This window comes from Sciurus carolinensis, chromosome 3, assembly GCF_902686445.1.
Source record: "Sciurus carolinensis chromosome 3, mSciCar1.2, whole genome shotgun sequence".
NCBI classification, from domain to species: domain Eukaryota; kingdom Metazoa; phylum Chordata; class Mammalia; order Rodentia; family Sciuridae; genus Sciurus; species Sciurus carolinensis.
In genome coordinates this window covers 22,095,361-22,121,720 of record NC_062215.1, presented here as the reverse complement: position 1 = coordinate 22,121,720, position 26,360 = coordinate 22,095,361, and the positions used below count along the sequence as shown (strand labels likewise).

At 35.8% G+C, this 26,360-nt stretch overlaps 1 protein-coding gene across 1 annotated transcript; it reads right to left on the bottom strand.

Annotated features, from left to right (window-relative positions):
- On the bottom strand, nt 1-25,936 carry Top2a (DNA topoisomerase II alpha). Its single transcript, XM_047547339.1, has 35 exons — nt 25,802-25,936; nt 24,689-24,844; nt 24,401-24,491; nt 23,851-23,914; nt 22,087-22,232; nt 21,762-21,859; nt 21,333-21,545; nt 20,830-21,003; nt 20,423-20,524; nt 20,185-20,322; nt 18,732-18,870; nt 17,334-17,491; nt 16,886-17,011; nt 16,284-16,394; nt 16,052-16,157; nt 15,853-15,962; nt 15,538-15,630; nt 14,544-14,658; nt 14,323-14,444; nt 13,271-13,419; nt 12,495-12,726; nt 11,949-12,083; nt 11,624-11,824; nt 11,091-11,286; nt 9,360-9,451; nt 9,106-9,270; nt 8,892-8,975; nt 7,605-7,787; nt 7,049-7,139; nt 3,121-3,273; nt 2,776-2,899; nt 2,615-2,658; nt 1,784-1,924; nt 1,375-1,574; nt 1-860 (listed from the first exon to the last, which is right to left on the bottom strand). Exons 1-35 carry the CDS (start codon nt 25,820-25,822, stop codon nt 732-734), a joined length of 4,602 nt encoding a protein of 1,533 aa, XP_047403295.1. The 5' UTR covers nt 25,823-25,936; the 3' UTR covers nt 1-731.
- Between the last annotated feature and the right edge of the window lie 424 nt (nt 25,937-26,360).

Below are 26,360 nucleotides of genomic sequence, written 5' to 3'. Positions count from 1 at the left end.
GTAATATGAAAGATCTCTGAGCAAATGATAGATATCCCGCACTCTGCAATACAGTGAGTGCTCCCTAGATAGTTATCCTTTAGGAGATTCTGGTTCAGAGGCAGCAGAGGGGACAAGTCAAGAGTTGAGAAAGTCCTATAACTGGCCTAATTTCCTTATTTTGTTGACTGGGTTGATGTCATGCAGATAAGTTACGGTGGTTTTCTTCAGCCTCTGATGATATTCAGGAGGATATAAGCAATTTCCCATTTTTTGAACAAAAATTCAGTACACAAAAGGCTGAACAGAATCCTGTACTCGAACTATCAAGTTCTATCTGATGGAATATTAATCTATGAAACTAAGAAAACATGGAATTTATCATGCCCTATTTCATATTTGGTGAAAATAGAAAAGGAGGCAGAGTGATACTTTTAAATCAAAGTGCTTAGTTTTAGCTTAATGAATGGTCAACGATTTCCTAAAGTGACCACATAACTATCTCCAGAGTCCAGAAGAGTTTAAAATCAGATTTTAAAGACCAAAGAAAACAGATGTAAAACACAGAAAAAGTACAGAAGAAAACAATGCCCAGGAAAGAAAAGGTCACTATTCACTTTGCTCTGATAGTTGTATATTAAAATACCTTCCTAAAAAAATAATTCGGAGGAAAGGAAATCTAAGAATTTTAGGTAACTTTAAAAGCAGTTTTGGGCTCAGTAAGACCATTCCTTAAAATAACACCTCATGTTTTAAAACAGATCATCTTCATCTGACTCTTCCAGGTACTTTATAGGTTTCTTTGCCCGTCCAGATTTTGCCCGAGGAGCCACAGTTGAGTCCAAGTCCAGATGAAAGTCATCGCTCTCCCCCCGGGGCTTCTAAAGAGAAATGTCAAGTAATTTTGCATCATGTAAACCTGACAGCATAATTTCCAGACTATAATTCAAGGAGTTTTCTACCTTCTACTAAGTAGTAAGAAAGAGGTCCAATAAACTACTCCATTGACATTTAAATAAGTGGCATAATTAATTTGTGGGGGGGCGGGCGGGGGGTACTGGAGATTGAACCCAGGGGCGCTTTACCACTTAGCTACATCCCCAGTGCTTTTTATTTTTTATTTTTAGATATGGTCTTGCTAAGTTGCTTATGGGTCTAAGTTCCTGAGGCTGGCCTTTAACTTGTGATCCTCTTGCCTCAGCCTCCCAAGGTGCTGGGATTACAGGTGTGCCCCCCACCACCCTCAGCTGTATTTAACTTTTGTATGGCTAAACTACCCACAGCAAAAACTAATGAATTTGAGATTTAAATTTCTTAAAAACATCAAATTAATAGCAAAAATGTAGTTAGGCATTTCAAAACATTGAGAGCAAAATGACTAAACAGGGATAATACCTTGCTTGTGCCTGCTTTAGAAATGATTTTCTCAAAATTAGAGTCAGAATCATCAGAAGTGGATGGCTTCCTTTTGCGTCGATTCTTGGTTTTGGCAGGATCAGGCTTTTGAGAAACATCAGAATTCAAGTCTGGATCCTTCTTCGTTCCTTTTGGTGCAGCCTTTTTCTTGGTAGCATTAGTGGAGGTGGAAGACTGACCTGCAAGTCAACACAGGAAATCATTCATGGCTGCTCAAAATAAAGAAAGGTGCTGGGGATATAGCTTGGTTGTAAAGCATCCCTGAGTTCAAATTCCCAGTACTAAAAAAAAAAAAAAAAAAAAAAAAAAAAAAGTTATCAGTATAAAAAATTTATGTTGATTTGGAAAAGTTAGTTAGTATTAATCTATCTCAAAGATTTAGGCTTACTTTTTGCTGCTGTCTTCTTCACTGTCACAGTCTTTTTTGAAGACGGCTTCATAATTTCAGTTTCAGTTAGGAGATCGGCTGCAGGAGGGCTTGAAGAAGATGGTACACTGTCTTTAGCATCGTCAGCCTCAAGGTCAGTCACTTCAAGTGGAAAGGAAAACAGTGTATATCAGCAACATATGAAATACATTTACTGCTTTGTTCCTGCTATGAATTCTCATTTAAACATTTCTGGAACATTTATTTTATCTTATTTTATTTATTTATTTTTTGGTATTGTGGATTGAACGTAGGGGTGCTTAACTACTGAGCAACATCCCTAACCCTTTTTATTTTTATTTTGAGATAGGGGTCTCAATTAAGTTGCTTAGGGCCTTGCTAAACTGCTAAGGCTGGCTGGAACTTGTAGTCCTCATACCTCAGCCTCCAGGATCACTGGGATTACAGGTATGTGCTACCATGCCCAGCTTTCTGGAATATTTTAAACACACTCTTTAAAACAACAACAAAACAAAACAAATATATACACATATATAAAAGCAGATATTTTAAACACATGCTTACCTACAATTTAGTTCTAATTTCTGACTTCTTTATCAGCAAAAAGGTTTTATTTTTTGTATCTAGCATCTAGCACAGTACCTGGGACAGTTTGATTAGTTTTAGTATATTAAATGTGGAGTCTATTTATGTGCAAAACTGAATTAGCAATAGAATTCTAATAAGAAGTCATGTTTATTTTCAAATGAAGTTCTTGGATGTTATAGCCAAGATCAGAACCTAAATGGGCCCCATGCATCCCACTTAAGTAGATGTTTAAATTATACATACCAGACGTGGTACTTTTCTGTGGCTTCAGTTCTTTTTTAGTATGTCTAGAATAAAAAAAAAAAAAAAAAATCCTGACAACCAATTCTAAGTATGTCAAATAACAAAGATTATCTACTATTAAAAATGATCAGGATAAGACCTACATTAGATAAGATACTTACTTTGGGGGAGTTTTGGCCTTAGGTGGGCTAGCATCTGATGGGACGAAATCTTCATCTTCAGTTTTTTCATCAAAATCTGAGAAATCTTCATCTGAATCCAAATCCATTGTGAATTTGGTTTTTGCTGTTTATACAAGGAAAGAGGTCAACAGAAATATTTAATTTGCAGGCTGATGAAACATTTCATGAGCACATAAGCTTCACTTGAACCACCTAAAAAGATGCTTCAGTTTTTCAAAAGTTTATAATTTACTATTCTGACAGTAATTTCTGGAATTAACTATCCTGAAACTTTTGGCTATGCAAATCTGATAGCATATCTAGCTTGCTCTTTGGTCTTCTTACTTGCAGCTCTCCGTGGCTCTGTTTCTCGTGGAGGGACATCAAAATTACTTTCAGTACTGCTCATATCCGATTCAGAATCAGACCAGGGGTTTCTCTTTTTTCCTTTTTTGATAGGTTTAAATGGCAATGTAGTCTGTTTCTTTGCCTTGGTGCCTAGAAAGCAAATAGGCATTAACCATACTTATATTCTCAGGCTTAGTTTTCTTCATCTAGCATCCACCCATCCTTCGAATATTTATTGAGCACTGTGATGGTGCTGGGGAATATCAATGGTGAGGAAAAACAGATACAACACAATCCTTGTTCTTGTGCAGCATAGAGCTTGGTCATTTTATCCCATAAAAAAAATCATCTGTTTATGTAAGGCATGTGGTATATGTACATAAATATTAAGGTTTCTTTAAGAAAGAGAAGTTTGAGCTGAGGCCTGAAGGTTCAAGAGAAGTTGATTAGTTGAAGGTGGGTGAAGAAACATTCTAATTCAAGAGGTTGCACTTACAAAAGTTCTGGGAGGAAACAATATACTCAGAAAACTGCAAGTTCACAAATACTAGAAAGCAGAAGTTGGGAGATAGTGCCTGGTCTTGCTAAGGATATGACCGTATTTTAAAAGTTCTCTCCAGTTGCAGTGTGGAGATTGGAAAGGGGCAAGAATAGATATAAGAAGAGCAATGAAAGATTACTGCTGAAGTCAAGGTAAGGGTGACAGTTCAAAGGGAAAAGTGTCTGGGACTACCTTGAGGGGTGCTTAAAATTAATAGTTAAGTTTAAAGTTGTGTTAATTCTTTTTCCAAGTGTCTCTCATACCTATCCTTTGTTTTTTAATGTCCTTCATTTTGTCCCACTAAGATTACAAGGGCAGTTTCCTTATGGGCTTGACTGGGTTCTTTCTTTATATTCTTGTCAGGGGAATTTTCCTTCAGTTCACCTATTTCATGTTTCCTAATTATTCATTTTCCTTGACAACCTGGTGTTTACTGATTTTCTATTGAACATTTGTCAAGACTAACCCAGGTTTTATCACAAAGCCTTTATAATCTATAGGAGCCCATATGGATCTTGGCTTTTCTCTAGATTCCTAAAATGACTAGCATATACTACTTAACTTTCTCTCTCTCTCTTTTTTTTTTTTTAGTGCTGGGGATTGAACCCAGGGCCTTGTGCTTGCAAGGCAAGCAAGCACTCTACCAACTGAGCTATATTATCCCCAGCCCACTTGATAAATCTCTTGAGAGTAAATGCCACACTTTCCCACTTCTTATACCTTCAGAATATTGGATACAGTGGTAGGAACGTGAATGCGCAAAACACTTAGCTGTCCCATTAGTTGTATATTGTAAATATACAACTATGTAGGTTTAGTTAAATATGTGTTAAATTATAAGGTCACTATATAATATTGCAAAGCATGACACACATAAATTTTTTTTTTTGGTACTGAGGATTGAACTCAGGGGCACTCAACCACTCAACCACATCCCCAGTCCTATTTTGTATTCTATTTAGAGGCAGGGTCTCACTGGGTTGCTCAGCACCTGGCTTTTGCTGAGGCTGATCCTCCTGCTTCAGCCTCCCAAGTCACTGGGATTACAGGTGTGTGCCACCATGCCTGGCTCACATAAAATATTATTTAAAAATACTAGGATATTCCTATTTGTTTTATTTATTTTGTATATGAACTGATATTATATGTGTCCACAGAATTGAGCACATATTATCTATCTAAGGTATATGCTTAAGAATAGATATGGCTTCTATATACAGATCAATCAGCAGGATAACATTGAAAGTTCATAAATAAATCTCAACAGTCAATTGATTAAAAAAATTAAACAGGGATCTACCCTCATGAGTTTGGATTTGGCCAAGATTAGACATGACCCAAAAGCATAAGCAACAAGAACAACAACAAAAACAATAGGTAATTGAACTTCATCAAAACTTAAAACTTGCGCTTTAAAGGATACCATTAAGAAAGGGAAAATAAGCTGGCATGGTGGTGCAAGCCTGTGTGTGATCCCAATGATGTGGGTAGCTGAGACAAGAGAATAAGTTCAAGCACAGACTCAATAACTTAGCAAGGCCCCAAGCAACTGAGACCCTGTCTTAAAGTAAGAAATAAAAAGGGCTGGGGATATAGCTCAGTGGTAAACTGCCTCTGGGTTAAATCCCCAGTGCTCGCCCCCCAAATAAAAAGAAAGTGAAAAGAGCCTGGTGGCAGGAGTGGTATACACCTGTAATTCTAGCTACTCTGGGAATATCCTGGGAGTCTGAGACAGAAAGATCACAAATTCAAGGTCAGACCCAGCAACCTAGTGAGACCCTGTCTCAAAATAAAAAAACAAAACAGACTGGGGATGTAGCTCAGTGGTAGATTGTCTCTGACTTCAATCCCCAATATGGGATAGGTGAAAGGAAGGGGAGGGAGCAACGAGGGAAGTGAAAAGCTAATCCACAGAATGGGAAAACACATTTGCAAGTAATTACCTGATAAGGGACTTATATCTAGAATATACAAGCAACTCTTAAACAGTGAAAACAAATAATCCAATTAAAGAGCACGGGATCTGAGTAGACATTTCTCCAAAGATACAAGAAAAGATGCTCAGCATCATTAGCAAATATGGAAATACAAACCAAAACCATGGTTTACCCACTAGAACAACCAGAATTAAAGAAAAAGACAATAACAAATGTTGGCAAAGACATGGAGAAATTGGAACCCTCATATATTGCTCGTAAAAAATGGGACAACTGCTTTGGAACAGTCCTCAGTTCCTCAGAAGTTTAAACAGGGACTGGGGACGTAGCTTAGAGGTAGAACGTTTGTTTGCCTAGCATGAGCAAGGCCCTGGGTTCAATACCCAGTACCACAAAACAAAAACAAACAAAAAAAACCACACCATGCAAAAAAAGTTTAAACTGAACAATCATATAATCCAGTAACTCTACTGGAAGGTATCTACCCAAGAGAAACAAAAATTTGTACATGAATGTTTAAAGCAACATTAATTGCTGGATGTACTGGTGTACACCTATAGTCCCAGATACTCAGGAGACTGAGGAAGGATGATCCCAAGTTTGAGGACAGCCTCAGAAACTTAGAGATCCTGTCTCAAAGTTAAAAAAGGGGTGGGGATGTTGCTCAGTGGTAGAGCACCCCTGAGTTCAATCCTCAATACAGGGTTGGGGGGACAGTAACATTATTTATAATAGTTAAAAAGTGGGAACAATCCAAATATCTATCATCTGATAAACAAATAAAATGTGTTAGAGGATAAGAAACCTAATTTGCAAATCTGAAACAATTAGAAATTCAGAACATTTTGATTGTCAATATGATGCTCAAGAAATTTCAGATTTTGGATATTTGATTAGGGTTGCTTAACCAGTAGTCTATGCAAATATTCCAAAATCCCAAAAAACTACCAAATATGAAACACCTCTGATCCCAAACATTTTAGATAAGATACCCAACCTGTTTATCCATATAATGAAATACTGTGACAATAAAAAAGAATACAGTACTGATAAATCATACATGACTCTTGGAAACATGCCAAATAAAAGATGTCAGTCACAAAAGACTACATATTAAATATCATTTATATGAAATGCCTAGAACAGGTAAATCTAGACAGTTCATTTTTTAGTGACTGGTGGGAAATGGGGAGTGACTGCTAATGAGCAGATTCTTTTTGAGGTGATAAATTGTTCTAAACTACTTAATTACCAAATGATCTCTTCTAAAATGAGTCAAATCCCCAGGACAACGTAAAGTAGGTTCCCATATATTTCAGACATGGCCCTCTTTCATATTACTTAAATTCAACTCAACAGGAACATAGTGAAAATTCATGTGGAATGTACTAACAAACACAATTTTATCTCAACTTTATATGCTGTTTTCTTTAAAATGTTGTAATACCTGGTTCTTTTTTCTGTTTCTTCTCCAGTCTTTGTTTTAGGTTTTCTAGTTCTACACCATCCTCCTTAAAGGTTCCCTCAGTATTTTCACTCTAAGACAGCAAGATATATATAAAAAAAAAAAAATCAAACAAAAAAGATAATAATACAAGAATGGTCCAGTTCTGTACAATGTATTTAAAATAATATAGAGTCAAATATACAAATATGTATATGGTCAAGGAATGTTTTTCTTTGGGTTTTGGTTAAGAGCTCAGAATAAAGGTACAGGTATGACTTCTTCAAGATACTTAAATATTAAAAAAATCAAGTGCTTAAGAAAGTAAAGTTACATTTAGAAATGACACATTTCAAATTATGGGGGGTTAGAAATTTAATAAAATTTGTTCAATTTTAAGTGGAAATATACTTATTTAAAAAAAAAAAAAAAAAGATCCACCCTTCTCCCCCTTGTGCTAGGGACTGAACCCAGGGCCTTGTGCTTGCTAGGCAAGAGTTCTATCACTGAGCTATATCCCCAGTCCACAAAGTATGTGCAATGATTTCAAGAGTATTACCTTAATTTTCTTTTTAATTTTCTTTTCTGCCTCTGCTTTCATCTCTATGGTAACTCGGGGAATGACTCTTTTTCCTCGTGGAGAAGGCAAAACTTCAGTCACTTGTATTTTTTTTCCCTTTGCCTTTCCACCTTTCCCTGGTAGACCTACTTGTTCATCTTGTTTTTCCTTGGCTTCAACAGCCTACAGAAGGGATATAAGAATTCATTATTGGGTATAATTAATATGCAATAATAAAGGTAAGTGTGGATACAGAAGATTAGGTTTTATATGTAATTATAACATTTGACCTTTCTGAGGATAAAAAGAGGAAAATATTATGTTAAGGATAAATCTATCTATCTATCTATCTATAACATAAATAAACTCACATAAGAAAGGATTAAGTACATACTCAGTAATGTACACTTACCTAATCGACTGATAAGAACGAGGTAGACATTTAACCAAAGTGCCATAATATGAATTTGCATGTTAAGCTTAATTATGAAGTAAGATTATTTTTCCTATGCTAATTTCTTTGCATTTGGTGGTTCTGGGGTTGAGTCCAGGGGCATTCTTCCACTAAACTATATCCTTAGTTCTTTTTAAGATAGTGTCTTCCTAAGTCGCTGAAGCTGGTCTTGAATTTGCAATCCTTCTGCCTTAGCCTCCTGAATAGCTGGAATTACAGGTGCCACTGTACCAGCTATGTTAAAATAATTTTAAGAAACAAATGTTATTTGGAAGACTTAAATAATAAAAGGATCCTCTGAAACTATCTGACTGGTTTTCCCTGAAAGTAATTGGCTTTGTGTTTTTTTTTTTTTTTTTGCGGTGCTGGGGATTGAACCCAGGGCCTTGTGCTTGCGAGGCAAGCACTCTACCAACTGAGTTATCTCCCCAGCCCGGCTTTGTGTTTTTAAGTTGACTGAGTGGGTCTTCTTCCACATTTAGGCTCTCCTCATCTTAGTCCTAACAGGTCCTTCCTATTTAATTTTATAAAAAAAGCCCACTCCAAAAGCTTCTGGTAGTTATATTCCTGGCATTTAATAATTATCTGTTTTCCTGTGTTATTTTGGAATGTATCCTTATGCTGCCTATCACCCTTTCTATTTTCAATTGTGAAGTTTGACAAAAAAAAAGCATTGTGGAACACATTAAAACAACAACAATAACAACGAAGTGCCAGGTACTGAACCTAGGGTTATGTGCATGCTAGGAAAGCACTTGAACACTAAGTCGCATTCCTAGCCCCAACATTATTTCATTAATAAAAATTTAAAATGGGTGTTATAAACTACATACCTCCAATTCCTCAATAAAAGCAGCTAAATCTTCTTTCCACAAATCTGATGGACTCTTTCTCTTTAATGTGTTCAGCTCTTGCTCCTTTATAAAATTAACAGAAAATTAAGTCAATAAATGTGTATAAGTAGCACTTTAATGTAGAACAGCTAAGTTTTTACTTTAACCATTATAACAATGTTAAGCAACACACACCATTCTATCAATAACTCACCTTTTCATTTCTTTGTTTGCACAGTTCATCTTTCTTTTCCTTGGTTAGATACCAAAGGGGCATATCAAGAAGGTAGTTGAAGGTTGGCCCAGAATCTGTTACAGAGTCACCCTTTTCTGTCTCCTTTTCATTGTCACTCTCTTCGTTCTCTTCTTCATCTGGAACCTAAAGGACAAATTAAAATGTGGAATTAATAGAAAATGTGAAGCATAAACAGACCTAGTATTTAACAAAATTGCTAAACAAGAAGTTACCTTTTGCTGGGCTTCTTTCCAGGCCTTCACAGGATCAGAATCATATCCTCTCTGAATTAGAACTTTAATTAACTCTTTTTTAGGCTTATTTTCTATTAAAAAAAAAATCATGAACAGATAAGGATGTTGAGCAAGATTTTAGGACAAAGATAAAATTTTACCACATTGTCAAAAGATTAAACTGGAATTCAGAAGGTCTCTGTTGTGCATATATTTGTACATCCTGGCATATTGCTAAGTCTTCTCCTTAAACGATTAACAAATGTAAATTACAAGGGGGCAGTCAAATCATAGTTGAGGTTCTGATCTAATTATAACTCTTACAACAACATAAGAGAATCAAAATCTTTATTTAGAATACACTTCTACCTCAATTATGCTCCCTTATTTATTTATTTCTATACTTGATTGGTCAAGTTTTTAGTACTACCCATCCAAAGACTGATTTCTCTTAATCATGGTGACTGTATGCATTCCTCCCTTTTTTGTAATACCTCTCCTTCAGTGACAACTGCAGTCAATTTACTACACCTTGACCTAAGAGTAACTAGCGAAACAGTTCTGGAGTACCACCTTTAATCAATCAACTTGACACAGACTACACATTTAGACCTATATTCTTCAAGAAAACTGGATAGTCCCTAGTATTTCTTACTTCCATTCAGCTGAATACATTCTTTTTTGTTCCCCCTCAAGTCACGTCCAATATCACTCATCTTAGTCTTTCCTTAAGCAAAAATATCTGTGAAATAAGGAGGTTGATATGCTAGTGCTAGTTCTTGAAGTTCACATGAAAATGAATGTGTAACTAAGTTAAACGTTTTTGTGTACCATGAGAAAACTGGCTTGTGATCATAACTTGTTATGTTTTGGTATTTACTACGTAATTCATTGAAGTTAGCAGACTTACTTTCCTAGTTAGCCCTGGTCAGAGTTATTTCTTTTAGTCTTCATACCTCCATTTTAGTCAAAATATTTTCTTCCTCATCACTTAAATCCTGCTTTTGTTGCTTACAGAATTTCTTTAAAAAAGAAAATTCCTAAGACCTGTTTTGGGCAAACCTTAGGAATTTACTAGTCTAATTTACTTAGAAGTCATTTATAATCTCTTCCTTCTTATCTTTTTCTTTTCTATCAGGTTTACTATCTCTTTTTGTGATCAACAGTTGATACAAGGTCTTCTAGCTCTATTTCTCCCTGTCTACATGTCAACTAAATCTTGATTTTTTTTAAGATGCTTAATCTAGTGGGCTAGGGATGTAGCTCGAATACGTGCTTAGATTCACAAAGCCCTGGGTTCAATCTCCAGTACTGGAGTATGTGGGGGGTGGGGAGGGGGGCAGGTGGTGTACAATAAAAAACCTCAATCTAGGAGAAGCCATCTCTTGAAAACCACAAATCCTTAAATCAGATACATATATATATACATATATATATATATGTGTATATATATTTTTTTTTTTAAATTTTTTTTAGTTGTCAATGGATCTTTTATTTTATATGTGGTGCTGAGTATCAAATCCAGGCCCTCACACATGGCAGACAAGTGCTCTACCACTGACCCACAACTCCAGCCCCTTAATCAGATATTTAAATGAAATGTTTGTACTAATAACTAAGTGAACTAAATAGAGTTTGTCCTGCCTCCTCCGCATCATTGCTCTCACCAAAAATATTTTAAAGTTTAGCATAACTACAATATTAGTATAGGCAATTATTTTAAAAACATACCAATGATTATTTTGCCATCTATTTTCTCTAAGATAAAGCGAGCCTGATTATTCAGTTTAGCAGATTCAGCACCAAGCATTCCTAGAAGCCATTCTTTTCTTAATCCATAATATTTAAGCCTGAGTTCATAGAAGTCTCTTAGAATATCCAACACTGTGTCATATTTCTTTAAACAGCCTACATGGTCAAAAAGTACCTGGGAAAAGGAAAACAAGATTAGAGCCAAGAATCAATAAATTTGGTAAACTTCATTAAAGTAGCCTAATGTATCCTTTCAGAATTGCTATTAATTCTTTTTTTTTGTTTGTTTGTTTTTTGTGGGGCTGGGGATTGAACCCAGGACCTTGTGCTTGCAAGGCAAGCACTCTACCGACTGAGCTGTATCCCCAGCCCCACGATTAATTCTTAATATAATCTGAAACCTCTCTCACAAAATAAGACATCATCCATGAATGTGTATGTCAAAATACATTCTACTGTCATGTATAAAGAACAGATTAAAAAAATACATAAATTTAAAAAAGAAAACAAACCATAGAATTGCAGGTGAGACTAGTTTGGAGTTTGAAGACTTTGTGTAGCCCAACTCTCTCTGCCTCTGCCAATTTTTCCTCAGTCATCTTTACAACAAACTTCACAGTGGTATCTGTGTGGTATTCCCGATAGTCTGTTATGAGAGGGGGTGTCTTCTCAGTGCCATTTAGCATGGGTTCTAGGACCTGTTCTTTATATGTCTGAAGAAAGAAATAATCCTTTTGTAAGAAATCTCCTGAGCAGTCAACAGCAAAAATACAAAAAAAGTCTCCTAACCAGAAAACAAAAAACCCCACAAAACAAACAAAAATCACAATTACTTACTTGGGTCCACGTTCTGATGGGAAGTTCTGAGATTTCAATGGTTGTGGAATTAAGAATAGCTACTTCACCATTAATCACATATTGATTTGGAGCCAGCTCTTCAATAGTACCTTTGAAGTTCTTGTAACTTGGAAGCTAAATTGGCATCACAAAAAAAGAATGGCTTTTAGTTTTTATATTTTGGGGTACCAGGGATTGAACTCAGGGGCACTCAACCACTAAGCCACATCCCCAGCCTTTTTTTGTATTTTATTTAGAGACAGGGTCTCAGTGAGTTGCTTAGTGCCTTGCTTTTGCTGAGGCTGGCTTTGAACTTGTGATTCTCCTGCCTCAGCCTCCAAAGCTGCTGGGATTACTACAGGTGTGTGTGCCAGGCAAAAGAATGTCTTTTGAATGTGATACTAAAAACAGAAGTCACAAAGTTATTCAACAATAAATTTAATTATAAAGTATGAAATAAACTTTATATTTGCATCCTCTTTAATCATATTATCCAAACTGAAACCTGAAGAAAGATAATGTTGCTAACATGCACAGAATAGTCACCATTGGCAAAGGTTCTTCTCCATCCATCAAACGCCTGATGTTATTTACAACTTCACGAACATCAAAGTTGGGAATTTTGCAGGACCATCCAGTACCAATTCCTTCAGCACCATTTATCAGGACCATGGGTATAATAGGAATGTACCATTCAGGTTCAACTCGTTGGTTGTCATCATATAAGAACTTCAACGTATGATCATCTTTTGGTGGAAATAACAACCTAGCCAAAGGGCTAGAGAAAACAATCAAAGAATGTTATTACACAAAATACTTGCTTTCTGAAGTCAAGGGTCACTCCAGCAATTAGAAGTATGGTGTTCAATTTACAAAGGCAGGAAAACTAAGGATTCCATTTCAGACTTAATGTTTGAAATACTTATTAGATATCCAAGTGAGAACTATTGAGAGGGCAGTCAGACATCAAAGTTTAGAAATCAGGCATCAAAGTTTAGAAATCAGGGGAGAAGTCAGGACTGGAGATATAAAGCTATGAGACTGGATCATTTGGGAAGTGAGTATAGAGATCTGATGAAGGAGTCTTAGGGTAGGCCAGTATTTAGAGTTGGGGAAGATGAGAAGTACCAGCAAAGAAGGCTAATGAGGAAAAGAACCATCTCTATTGTAGAGGCTGAGTAATTCTTTGTTGTGAGGAGCTGACTTATGTACTGTAGGATGTTTATAGCAGTACCCAGTATTTCCTAATTAACTGAATTTTTTGTCATACGTCATTTCAAAACTGGCACTGTTAAGTCACTAGAAATTGAAAACATACTCACCTGAGCATTGTGAAGATGTATCGAGGGCTAGCAGAATCCTTGCCACCATGTAGCCGGGTACCAAATTGACCAATGGGTTGCAAGAGGTTCAGATTATTGCTACCCACAAAATTCTGAGCCAAATTGATAATGGTCATCATTAGTGACATCTGAGGGAAAAAAAAGATTGATTAACCTAACCAAAAGTCTTTTAATAATACACATTGATTATTATGATCAAGCCTCATTATAATCTTATAAATCTTAGGTTTATAGTGATTGTCCCAAGATAAATAGACAGCTGACCTAGTACCTAAACCCAAGACTTTCAGTTCCAAGTTCAGGGCTCTTGTCTAATAGCAATTTTTATCTATTAAATCCTATCAACTTGGAAGGAATAGTTTCTCCCCTAACCCTCAGCAAAATGAAATACTTTCACCTTTGTGTCATTAACACTTTGGTCATTTCTATTCTAGCATACATCACTTTATTCCATAAGAATGTGTGTTGCCCTTCTGGTTAAATTGTGATTATACCTTGAAAGTACAGAACATATTTTATATTTATTCTTATACTCCTGGCACAGGTAGACATTCAACAAATGTTTGTTGAGTGAGTATTTATGTAGTCCTCACTATATTTTGATTTAAAGCAGTAAGTAGGTCAACCATTACATTGAAATTTCTAGGCACTCTCATTCTTTAAAACTGCTTTACATAGTGAATGCAGAAATGTAATTCAATGTTATGTTAGTGCATAGTTTTATTTATCCTAGTGAGTCAACACAGACATCTGTGACAACTTATAACAATTTTCCAATTGATGGTCATTTTGCATGCCTAAATTTTGACATTGCAAAGATAAAATAAACATCCTTATAGGAATATTATTTCCAGAAGTAAAATTGTTTGGTCAAAGGGCGATCATATTTTCTTATAATTTAATAGATTTTACCAAATTATACTCTATTATGGATATAACAGTTTATACTTGCACCAAACATATTTGGAGAACGACCTTGCACTGATTTCTGATATAATGCTTTCAGGAAACATTATGGGTTGCATGTTTACCTCACCATGATGGTAAGAGGACATTTCTGCCACTGACCCAGCTAACTGGGCAACCTTCACCTCCCGCTTATCATTTCGTTTGAAACAAGTAAACAAAACCTTTCTCTGACCAGGTTTCAAACCTGTAAGATGAAAGCAGGGCAAACATTAGCATTCTCAATGTAATCATTTCTGGGCATAGATTTCCATCTTATAAAAAAGACTAACAAACTGGAACTCACCATCCACCATAGATGGGATAGATCTCTCATTATCAGAATTTGAGAACAGGATAAGTTCCTTGTTTATAAAGTCATTGTATGTCAGGTAAGTGGTAGTTTGCCCATACAAATAATCCTAAAGGATAAAAGGGAATACTACATTACCTAGTTTAAAATAAAACATTGGTCTTAACAATGTTTAACACAAAAATACAAGAAACCACTCAGAACCATCATTTCTATAATTCTGAAGTCCCCCAAAATATAATTGTGCACAGTATTTTATGTTTTAAAGATAATGCAAACTTAATTGCTATACGGTTAGAAAAAAGGTACATTGCCTTTGTAATTTTTTTCAGGACCAACAATACATTTATGTAACAGTCTAAATAAGAATATTTATAAAGTCATGCACAGTTTAATGATGAGAATACATTCTGAGAAACACATTAGCTGATTCTGTCCTGTGAATATCATAGTGTGTACTTAGATAAGCCTAGAAAGTATGTGTAAATAGGCTATATGTCATAAACATATAAGAGTACAGCCTATTGCTCCTAGGACCATGATGAACAAAAAAAACCATGATGCTAAATGAAGCACAAGAGAAAATGATGTCATCAAGAGACTTTGTAAACATGAGATGTGTGATGCTACTGCTGGCATAACACGGCATAATATATTATACAGTATAAATAATTGTATGTACTCTACTTTTATATGAATAGTAGTTGAATATCTCTGTTTACAACAGCATCGCCACAAACACGACTAATGCCTTACCCTATGATTTACTTCGTGGCTATGTTACTAGGAGTTAAGAATTTTCCAGTTGCATTATAATCTTATAGGACCACTGTTGATGGAAACATTGTTACATGATGCATAACTATAGTTATTTATTATGTTAAATTTCTTACTAAAGTAATTATTAAATAAGTTTAATTTGCTATAATATCAATCCTAAAAAGTCTATCAAATAGTACATCTTGTGGGATATATTCAAAATTTTTACCTCAGGAAGGCCAAGTAACTTTCGCTGTCTTCTATCCTCCATGAAGTGAGTTAACCATTCCTTTCGATCATCTACCTGCTTTTTGCTAAAGGCCTACAAAAGGATGTCACCATTATTAATAGGTTCCAAATATCTTTTCTATAGGAAATAAACAATGAAAAATAATACTATTTTCTAAAATATCTGGTTCCTTCTTTGGGATATAAGAAACATTCTATTTTATAAAACACTCATATAAAGATCTAAATGTATCAATTGACCAATGTAGTGATTTCTAAAATTAGAATATATATATAAAATACAACTCAAACTCACTAGGCTGATTGCAGCATCATCTTCGGGCCCAGAATATTTAAACTGAATACGATGTCTTTTCATATCTGCAAAGTATTCCTTAGCTTCTTTTGATGTACTGGTGCCCAAACCTACAAACCAAGGATACCACATTACCCCATATAATAAAGTATAATGGTATATAACAAAATAAAGAATTTCTGTGAATTCCATTACAAACCTTTGTAATACTTGACTTTCCATTTTTTATGGTTTGGAGTAGAACTTTTCCATTCTTCAAATTCAGGAAGGCTATAGAATGCTATTTCTTGCTTGTTTTTAGATACCTATGGCAAAGAACACATTGCTGTGGCTTTACACACTGTGGGCTCAACTGCATACCAACATACGTCATTGGAGTGATTCAGGTCTGAGAAAAAGGGTCTATTTTTGTATCCTAGAAATTAGTATACCTTTACAATGGGAGTGATAAACTCCTCCAGAAAACGATGTCGCAGAAGAGAGGGCCAGTTGTGATGGATAAAATTAATCAGCAAGCCTTTGATATGGGAACCATCTTGGTCCTAGAAATATGTGAAAAGCCAAAGCACAAAAGAACTGTTTAGAAACTTTAAAAATTAATAATTATTAATTATATATATATATATATATATATATATATATATATATATATAAAATTGACCTACTGGCAATCTTTCAAAAATTTTCCTATGGGAATTAAGAAAAAGGTGTTTAAATCTAAACTCACTTAAGCTGTACATGTAAAATTCTATAACATAGGCATATTTGATTAGATGTTTTTTAGCCATAATGAATAAAGCTCCTAGTTAAATAATTTCTCTTCATGGTGGGAAAGCAAGGAACAAATAAGACATTAGCCAGTATGGTGGTGCATACTGTAGTCCCAGTTACTCAGGAGGCTGAGACAGAAGGATCACTTGAACCCAGTTTGACACCAGCCTGGGCAACATAGTGAGACTATCTCAAAACAAACAAATGACAAAAAACGCTTGATTTAGTTTAACAGTCTAAAATATTTGATAATAAACCTGACCTGATCTGTCATAATCATTATCTTCCCATAACGAAGAGTCTTCAATGAATCTTCATCTTCATAGTTTTTCTTATACTGAAGACCCACAATTTTGATGATATTGTTAATTTCAGCATTTTCCATGATCTGAAATGGACACATACCAAAAAAGAATAGTTTTGTTTATAAATTTGAAAATAACAAATATGATGCTTGGGTTTTTGTGAGCTCTCATATTTTGAATTGCTAGTCCATAATAAGTCAGAAAAATCTCTTTATGTATATAATTTCTTCTTTTTCTGCTTTTGTGGTGCTGATGGAACCCAGGGCCTCATATATGCTAAGTGCACAATTTTTTAAAACACCAATCTGAGACTCATTTCAAAACACCCAATGAGAAAAGGGACTATAAGCATGAAATCTGCATTATAAACTAGATTTAGATGCTGAAGTTAGTTTTGTACTCTACCTGTTTATGAGAAGCTTCTCGGACATTGAGTATTTTACCTCTAAGAGGGAAAACACCATATTTGTCTCTCCCAACCACACCAAGGCCTGAAACAGCCAAAGTTTTGGCTGAGTCTCCCTCAGTCAGGATAAGTGTACACTCAGTGGAGTTTCGACTTCCTAAAGTAAAAATACACAAATTAATTTTAGCACATTTAGTTCAACCTCAAATACTATGTTAATAGCCTTGTATCAAAACATAAATGATTTAGAAATTCAATAATAAATTGGCTTAGGAGTGAAATGGAGACAATAATTAGCTATATATATTTTTTGTTAAATTCATTGTAAATAAAAACCACAATGCTCCTCCCTTATCCCTGGTTTCTCTTTCTACAGCTTCAGTTACCTATAATCAACCATGGTCCTAAAGTATTAAATGGAAAATTCCAGAAATAACCAATTCATAAGTTTTTTAAAATGCATACTGTTCTGAGTGGTGTGATGGAACCTCACAGTCCCACTTAGGACATGAATCATTAATTTGTCCAGAGTATCCACACTATGTTTGCTATCTACTTGTTAGACATTTTTTTAAAAAAAATTTTAGTTATAGATGGACACAATACCTTTAATTTATTTATATGTGGTGCTGAGGATTGAACCCAGTGTCTCACACCTGCTAGGCAAGTGCTCTATCACTGAGCCACAATCCCAGTCCACTTGTTAGTCTTTTAATAGCTATCTTGGTTATCAGATCAACTGTCTTGGTATCCCATTGCCTGTGTTCAAATAACTGTTATGTAATAGCCAAATGCTATACCATAATGCCTACATTATTCACCTCACTGATAACATAAGCACTGTTAATATATCACATCATGATAAGGGGGAATATAAGAAGATATAGTAATAATGTAATAACTTTTGTTACAGTACATTGTTTTATTAGTTCCTACTGTTAATCTTTTACTGTGACTGTGTCATCATGTATGTGGTGGGGGGCAGGGATCATAATGTATATAGGGTTGGATTCATGGTTCATGTTTCAGGTATCCTCTGGGGGTGGGGAGTGTCTTAGAATATATCCCCTGTGGATAAGGACTACTAAATCCTAGTTTCTTAGATTAACTACTTATACTGCTGCTAAATATCCATTTGATATTATACTGAAAATATTTATTAGGTAATAGGTCACTATTTAAATGTTTTGCTTTATGTCCATCCACAATCATCTCAACATTTTAATAGCTCCAAATTGGAAATGACTTAAATGTTCAATAACAGGGATTGGTTGATTTTTTAATTAAGTAATCTGTTGAATATTAAACATCAAAGGAAAATATCCATGGTACACTGCTAATGAATAAACAACTGAAGTAACAAGATTTAAAGTTTGGAAACATTTTTAAACATGTACCTGCATCATTAGCATCATCAAGTTTTGGAATTCCCTTGATTCTGTTATGTTTTACAGCTGAACACTTCTTGTTTAACTGGACTTGGGCCTTAAATTTTACCCAGTTTAGTATGCTTTCTACAATACCACAGCCAATTGCCTGAAAATGAGAAGATTCATATTAGGAAAGAGGGATTCTTTCAGAGTTCAAAGACAGCCTCAGCAACTTAGTGAGACCCTAGGCAACTTAGTGAGACCCTGTCTCTAAACAAAAACTATAAAAATACAAGCTGGGCTTGGTGGTACATGCCTGTAATCTCAGTGACTTGGGAGGCTGAGGCAGGGGGATGGTTAATTTGTGGCCAGCCTCAGCAACTTAGCTCAAGACACTGTTTCCAAATTAAAATGGCTGGAGTATACATTGGTAGAACAGTACTGGATTTAATCACCAGCACAAAAAACAAAACAAAACAAAACAGACAGACAAAAATCCTAGAATACAAATAAGCCCACAAGAAACATGAACATTAAAGATTGAAAAGAGGTAGAATAATTTCTGAACAGAGGTTGGAGGTTGGTACATTAATTTTGTGATCTTTCTGTGTTATCACCAGTGAGGGAAGCGGGTTCCTTTTGATTCATTCGATAAATATTTACTGTGAAGTTATATTGTGCTAGGTGCTAAGATACAGTGTCTAAAATAAATCAGACATGGTCCTTGTCTTCATGAGATATAAGGTGTAATATGGAAGATAGAAATAAGTGTGATGAGTTATGATTAAATGAAAAGTTTGCTAAACAATAATACAGGTTCAAGGTTATACTGAAGGGAACTTAGTTGGGGTGAAGAGTAGAAAATAAAGGCTCTGAGGAAATGGAATTTAGACTTCCTGAGTGGAAGTCATTGGAAGATTTCAAGAGGGCCAAGACAAAAATGTGTGCTTCAACACAAGAAGGTCGTTCAAGAGTATTGCAAAGAAAGGACTGAAACAATATGAAGATTAAGAACCTGTTACAGTAATCCATAAGAGATAATGGTGGGAGACTACTAACATATTCAAGAGATGATTTTTATTGGTTAAAGCAGAGATAAAGACAAGGCTTCCACCTTTTTATTTTGGTACTAAGTATCGAACCCAGAGATGCTTCACCACAGAATGGGTGGCCACATTCTCAGTCCCTGACACCTTCCCCACCACCCCAATTTTGAGACAGGGTCTTGCTAAGTTGCCTAGGCTGGTTTGAGCTTGCCATCCTCCTGCCTCAACCTTCCCAGTTGCTGGGATTATAGGCATGCACTACAGTGGGTTTTTATTAAGTTTTATTAAGACAGGAAATAGTTTTTTTGGTCTTTTTTTTTTTTTTAATTTTCTTTTCAGATTGGGAAGACTTGGAGAAATGCAGTATGGGAGGAATCATTTCTGCAGAGTTGAGAAGGGAAATTTTCTATTTTTATTTCTTTCTAAGTACTCACAGCTTTGATGAATTTTTCACTTAATTGGCATGTTGATCCAAAGCTCTTGGCTTGCAAAGTCATATTTTCTTTGGTCTGAGAGTCAAAGGTTGGATTTTCAATTAAGGCATTCACAAAAATCCACATGTGATTTTTCACCTGCAAAAAAAGTTGATATGAAGTCGCTAAAATGTCCTAATGCCTTCAAGACTTTCTTCTCCCTTGACTTTAGAAAAATAAAACTGCCAAAATACCATACCTGATGTGCTTTTACTGCAACACCACCCTTGTTCTTCTTCTTCACTACATCAACAAGTTTAGTCACAATCTGATCAGCTACATAATCAACATGTCTGCCACCCTAATAAGGAAAAATACCAAACTTTAAAAATTCAGCATCCTCAAATTATAACAATAATCAAACACTTAAAAATATGTAACTTAGCTCCTTTATACCAAGGTAGTCAAATACTCAAAATCTATTTCATTTATTAATAATAAGAATGCAGGGCTGGGGTTGCAGCTCAGTCGCAGAGCACTTGCCTAGCACATGTGAGGCACTGGGTTTAATCCTCAGCACCACATAAAAATAAACAAAACAAAGGTATCGCATCTATCTATAACTGAAAAAATATTTAAAATAATAATAATAACACAAAAAATTACCTTGGAAGTAGCAATGCTATTGACGAAACTAATTTGCTGAAAGCCTTTTTCACTCATTGTTAGACACACCTCCCATCTGTGGTTTACTTGTTCATGTATTACTTTCAATGGGTTGCCAGTTTCATCTAACTTATCCTTCAAATACATATCCACATAACTGCGGAATCCTTTTACCTACACCGGAATTAAAGGTGATGTTATTAACAAAAGTTATAACAAGTAGTACCATTAACAGACTATGCAGATTTTTAAAAACCAATGAAATTTTGTTCACTGACGGACTAAGAGAATGGTCACTAAAGAAGAGCACAAAAGTATTTATTTTAGGCGTTTCTTTGAGAAAGAAATTACCTTTAGTAAGTTTAAAATGAGTTTATTATTTCATTATTGTTTTTTCAGGAACATATATAAAGTGATAAGAAAAACAAATAGGAAGAAAAAAATCTATTTTGTACTTAATGATCAGATTCCCTTATGTCCTTAACATTCAAGCAAATACTCACTGGCAACTTAATTCCATTAAGAAAGACTTTGACATCTTTAGTGGATCCAGCAACATCATATGCTCTTCTAACCATCAGTGCAACAATATCTTTGTCTAGGCTTTGCATTTTAAACTTAGACAAATCAGGCTGGAAGGTGATACATGTAAAATCTTCTCCACTAAAAGGCTTGAGTTCCATCTCACCAGCTCGCCCCATGTTATCCATCCATGTCTATGGTAACAAATAGGAAATGTGAAAAATTCAAATCACTTCCCAAACAAGAACTAAATAACACAAATGCATGAGTACTGAAAATAACCTAATACATGTCATGAGTAATTTTTCCATGATTTATTTATAAATTGCTAAATTAAATCTAACATTAATGTCATTATAAATGGCTACACTGTAATTTATAATCAGTCATTAAGATTCCTATTTACTTGCCTGTTTGAACATTTTCTTGTATTCTCTACTGGCTGTTTCCACAGTAAATTTGGTGCTGAATATATTACATAATTTGGCTCCATAGCCATTTCGACCACCTAGGCAAATAAATAAAAATGAAAATAAATAAATAAATAAATAAATAAATAAAATAAAAATAAAAATTATTATCTCATTGAAAGCTTTATTTCTTAATCACTGGCAAAGTTATTCAATTATAAACATTTATTCCCATATTTTTAACCCTCATGCTATAGATAGTCATTTAAAAATATGATGTTTTTTCAGCAACAAGAATGTTCCCCATTTTTCCTCAATCCTTTACCTGTTACTTTCTTTTCATCATCATCATAGTTACTAGAAGTTAAGAGCTGTCCAAATATAAGAGCTGGGACATACATCTTTTCAACTTTGTGTTCAACAACAGGAATTCCTTTTCCATTATTCCATATACTAATTAAATTGTTTTCTCTAAGAAAAGAAGATTGAAAATTTTATTGTAAAACAAATGTTAAACTAATACTTTTAAATACTATTATTTCTAAAATATATAAATTTACAAGTCTTAATTACATTATGACTCTTTTCATATATGCCTTCTGAAATTGAGCATGAATAACCTTTTCCTCCATGCTTAGATAATGACACACCTGAAAGAGGAACGGGAGTGAGGGGATGGAGGGAGAAACCTTTTCCAACATCTGTGTAGACACTGATAATACTGAAAAAATACGAAACTTAAAAAATGTTAGAATAACAAAGGAAAATGAATTATGCCCAATGGAAAACAAAGGACAAAATTTGGAAACAATATTATATCACTTTTGTGTGTGTATGGTACTGTGGGTGAAACTCAGGCTCATACATGTTAGCAAGCATTTTATCTCCGGCCCATGCAAGTTTTAAGAGGATCATCTTTATATACTTAGTTCCCTTAGCTTTCTCAACCAACAAAGTACAAGGCAAAACAGAAGAGAAAAACATTATCCATCAAAAACTTCCCTGCTTGCCAATAAAATGCCAAAAGCTTATTTGGACTTATCTCTCAATTATTTTAAGTTAATTCTCAGAATAATTTAATTATAATGGGACACACACTATAGTTCTTATTCCAAATAGTATTTAACATTATCTATAAAAAAGACTAAAACTAGCTCAACATTTTTTGGAAGATTATGATATTAAGTACTTAGAAAGTTTTGAGTATGTAATCATTAACACATTATCAAAAAAACTCTAAGGCCGGATGCAGTGGCTCACACCTGTAAACCCATTTACTCAGAAGGCTAAGGTGGAAAATCTCAAGTTTGAGGCCAGCCCCTGCAACTTGGTGAGATCCTTTCTCAAAATAAAGGACTGGGGAAGCAGTTCAGTGGTAAAGTGCCCTTGGGTTCAATCCCCAGTACAAAAACAAAACAAAACAAACAAAGTATATTTTATGTGGTAATTGACCAGCCTAATAAAAAGGTGAAACAAGCACCCAGACACCATCCATGAAGGAATACTAGCATTTAAAACTAGAAATGTTAGATCAAATTATTCTCTATCGCCACCTGCTGGTTTGCTGTTTGAATCGCACATTGAGGAAAAAAATTCTACCCTCCCTAATTCTTCCAGCCATTATTGGAGATATTTGCAGAGGTATTTAGAGATTAAGTGTCATAATGTCTGTACTTTATTTTGAAATGATTCAGAAAAAATACAGATGAAGTAAATATCAAAAATGTAGACAACTAGCTGGGTGTGGTGGTGCACACCTGTAATCCCTGTGACTCGGCAGGCTGAGGCAGGAGGACTGCAAGTTCAAGGCCTTAATCAATTTAATGAGACACTATCTCAAAATAAAAGAGGCTGGGGACATAGCTCAGTGGCAAAGACCTCCAGGGTTCAATCCCCACTCTCCCCAAAATTTAAAAAAATGTTGACAACTATTGCATCTACATGGTAGGTATCCATAGGCTATTCATGTCAGTATTCTGCTTTTCTATACTTCTGCAAATCTTCATTTGGAAAAAAAAAAAAAAAATTCACTAGTAATCAAAGTAAATGCAAGTAACAATAACAACGAGATATATACAACAAGACTTACGGGTCAATAGTGACTCTAATACAAGACATTTTGGGATCCCTTTGTTTGTTGTCTGCAGCATTAACTGAAAGAAAATAAAGTACACATTTATAAGAAATTAAATTTTTAAGATGTGGACAAAAAGCTGAATGTGATGGCACATTTCTATAATTTCCAGTGACTCTGGAGGCTAAAGCAGGAGGAGTGAAAGTTGGAGGCCAGCCTTAGCAACTTACTGAGGCCCTGTCTCAAAACAAAACAAATAGGCTGGGAATGTAGCTCAGTGGGGTAAAGCACCCCTGGGTTCAATTCTCAGTACCAAGCATGGGGGCAGGTAAAATGATATAGAAAAAACATTTCTAAATAGCATTAATAAGGTGTTAATTTATAGCAACTTTTGTTCGTAGAACAGTCTCTAGGGAAAAATTCAACTTTCTGGACTTTAATAGACTGCCTCACTTTTGCCAACTAATTGTGTGAAATCATAGGAGGTCAGGCTAGAGGGTTTGATAGGAATGATAGTTCTTATGAAGGATTTGACCAGTAAACTTGTACGAAAAAATTTACTCACCTAGAATTTCATCAAAGATTTTGTACAAACCAGGAACAAAAGTGACTTCCCTATAGTTCATGCCAATATCTTCATCGTAAACCCACATTTGCTAGAAATAGGACAAGGAAATAGTTTTATTCTATATTAATTGTCATCATTACTATAAAGTCTTCTAAATGAAATACTTATATACACACACAAACACATAGGAACAATAGTTAGGCCAGTGACACTATTAACAGCAAATTAAACTGGAAAAGTCTATTTCAACTACTAAGTAACAGCACTTAATTATCTTGATTTTACCTGGGTCACTAATTCCACAGAGCCAATGTAGGTGTCTGGGCGGAGCAATATATGTTCCAATTGCGTTTTCTTTTGATAGATTCTTTCAATAGATAGTCTTTTCTTAGCATCTTCATTTTTCTTAATTTTGTTCACTTGCATGTTTTCGTTTACAGGCTAGAATTTAAAAAAGAAGAAAAGAGTTTTCAATCACAAATTTATTTGGAAATGATAAACAAAATATGTACCGTGATACACTTTAACAATCATATATCATAAACTGCAATGTTAGTGGATGTGGGTGGACTTTACAAAGCTTTGAACAAAAACGGCAAATTAAGTTAAGCTCAGCCAGGTTCCCAGGTGTCCGTTTGAAAAGACATTTTAGCCGGGCATGGGAGTGGCAAGCCTTCGAGCCCAGGGACTAGGGAGGCTATGGCAGGAGGATCACAGGTTCAAAGTCAGCCTCAGCAATTTAGCAAGACGCTGTCTTTCAAAATAAAAGGGCTGGAGATGTGCTCCGTGATAAAGTGCCCCGGATTCAATTCGTATATCTGACATGGAAACTTCTTGAACAAGGTATTTTTTTTTTTTTTTATGTCCATGGAAAAATGCACCCACTTCTTTCACCTATTGCATATTTACTGAATTGCCTCCGATATTCCCGGCACATGACAGCATGTGGGGATGCCATCGACTCAATCCCTAGGCCAGGTGAACATTTTGAACAGAGGAAGGACTTTTTTTGGGGGCCCACTGAGGTCGGCCAGCTCTTCAACGGGAAACACTGCCTTTGCTCTGCACCTTCCAAGATGGGCGACATTCAATGTCCTTTTCAACCGGAGGGCAGGCGAGCAAAGAGGGCTCTAGAATATAGCCACCCCAAGGCCGCACGCAACACTGCCCCTACGAACAGTAAAACCCGCAACACCCTAGAAGCGAGTTGAGCCGATAATGCCTCCCGATTAGCACCGTTAGGGGCTTCGACCTGTTCGCGATGCCCCGGGCCCAGAGTTGGGGGTAGACACCGAATATGGACGCCCAGATCTTCGCGGGCGGATCCACAGTCCAGGAGCCTCACCCCTCACCGGCGGCCCAGAGGCTCCGCCACCCGGCCCCTTCCGCGAGCTCTACCTGCAGTGGTGACACCTCCATGGTGATGGTCGTGAAGGGGCTCGAGAACCCCGAAAGCGACTAAACCGGCGGGATCCACGAGACGATCAGACACCGGGACGCTTCTCCACAGACGCGCGTCGGTTAGGAGAGCACCTCGAGTCTCTCAAGAGCCTTCGCCTAGCCCGCCCAAATCAGATAATCCAATCACTGACTCTTTCTCACCGGCTCTGTATGGAATAACCAATCGTAACCGGTATCTTATCTCCGCCAATGAACCACTGAGTAGGCCGGTCTGTTCGAATGAACCTATTAGGCAAGGGAGGCGGGACTAGGGCGTTTTCAAAACGCACCACTCGGAGTCCTAGTACAGAGACTGACGGGGAATCTGGCCACTGAGGAGGATCCGTTTATTCTTCCCTTGCCGAAAACTGGGGCGACCAGGCGCTTCGGAAGCAGGAGGGGCTTGCCAGAGGTGCCCGACCGACTTAAGGGGGAAGAAGGAAATGCATTCCCCAGCAACTACTAACCTACTTCAGACCCCTGTAATTAAAAAAACAAAACAAAACAAAATAAAATA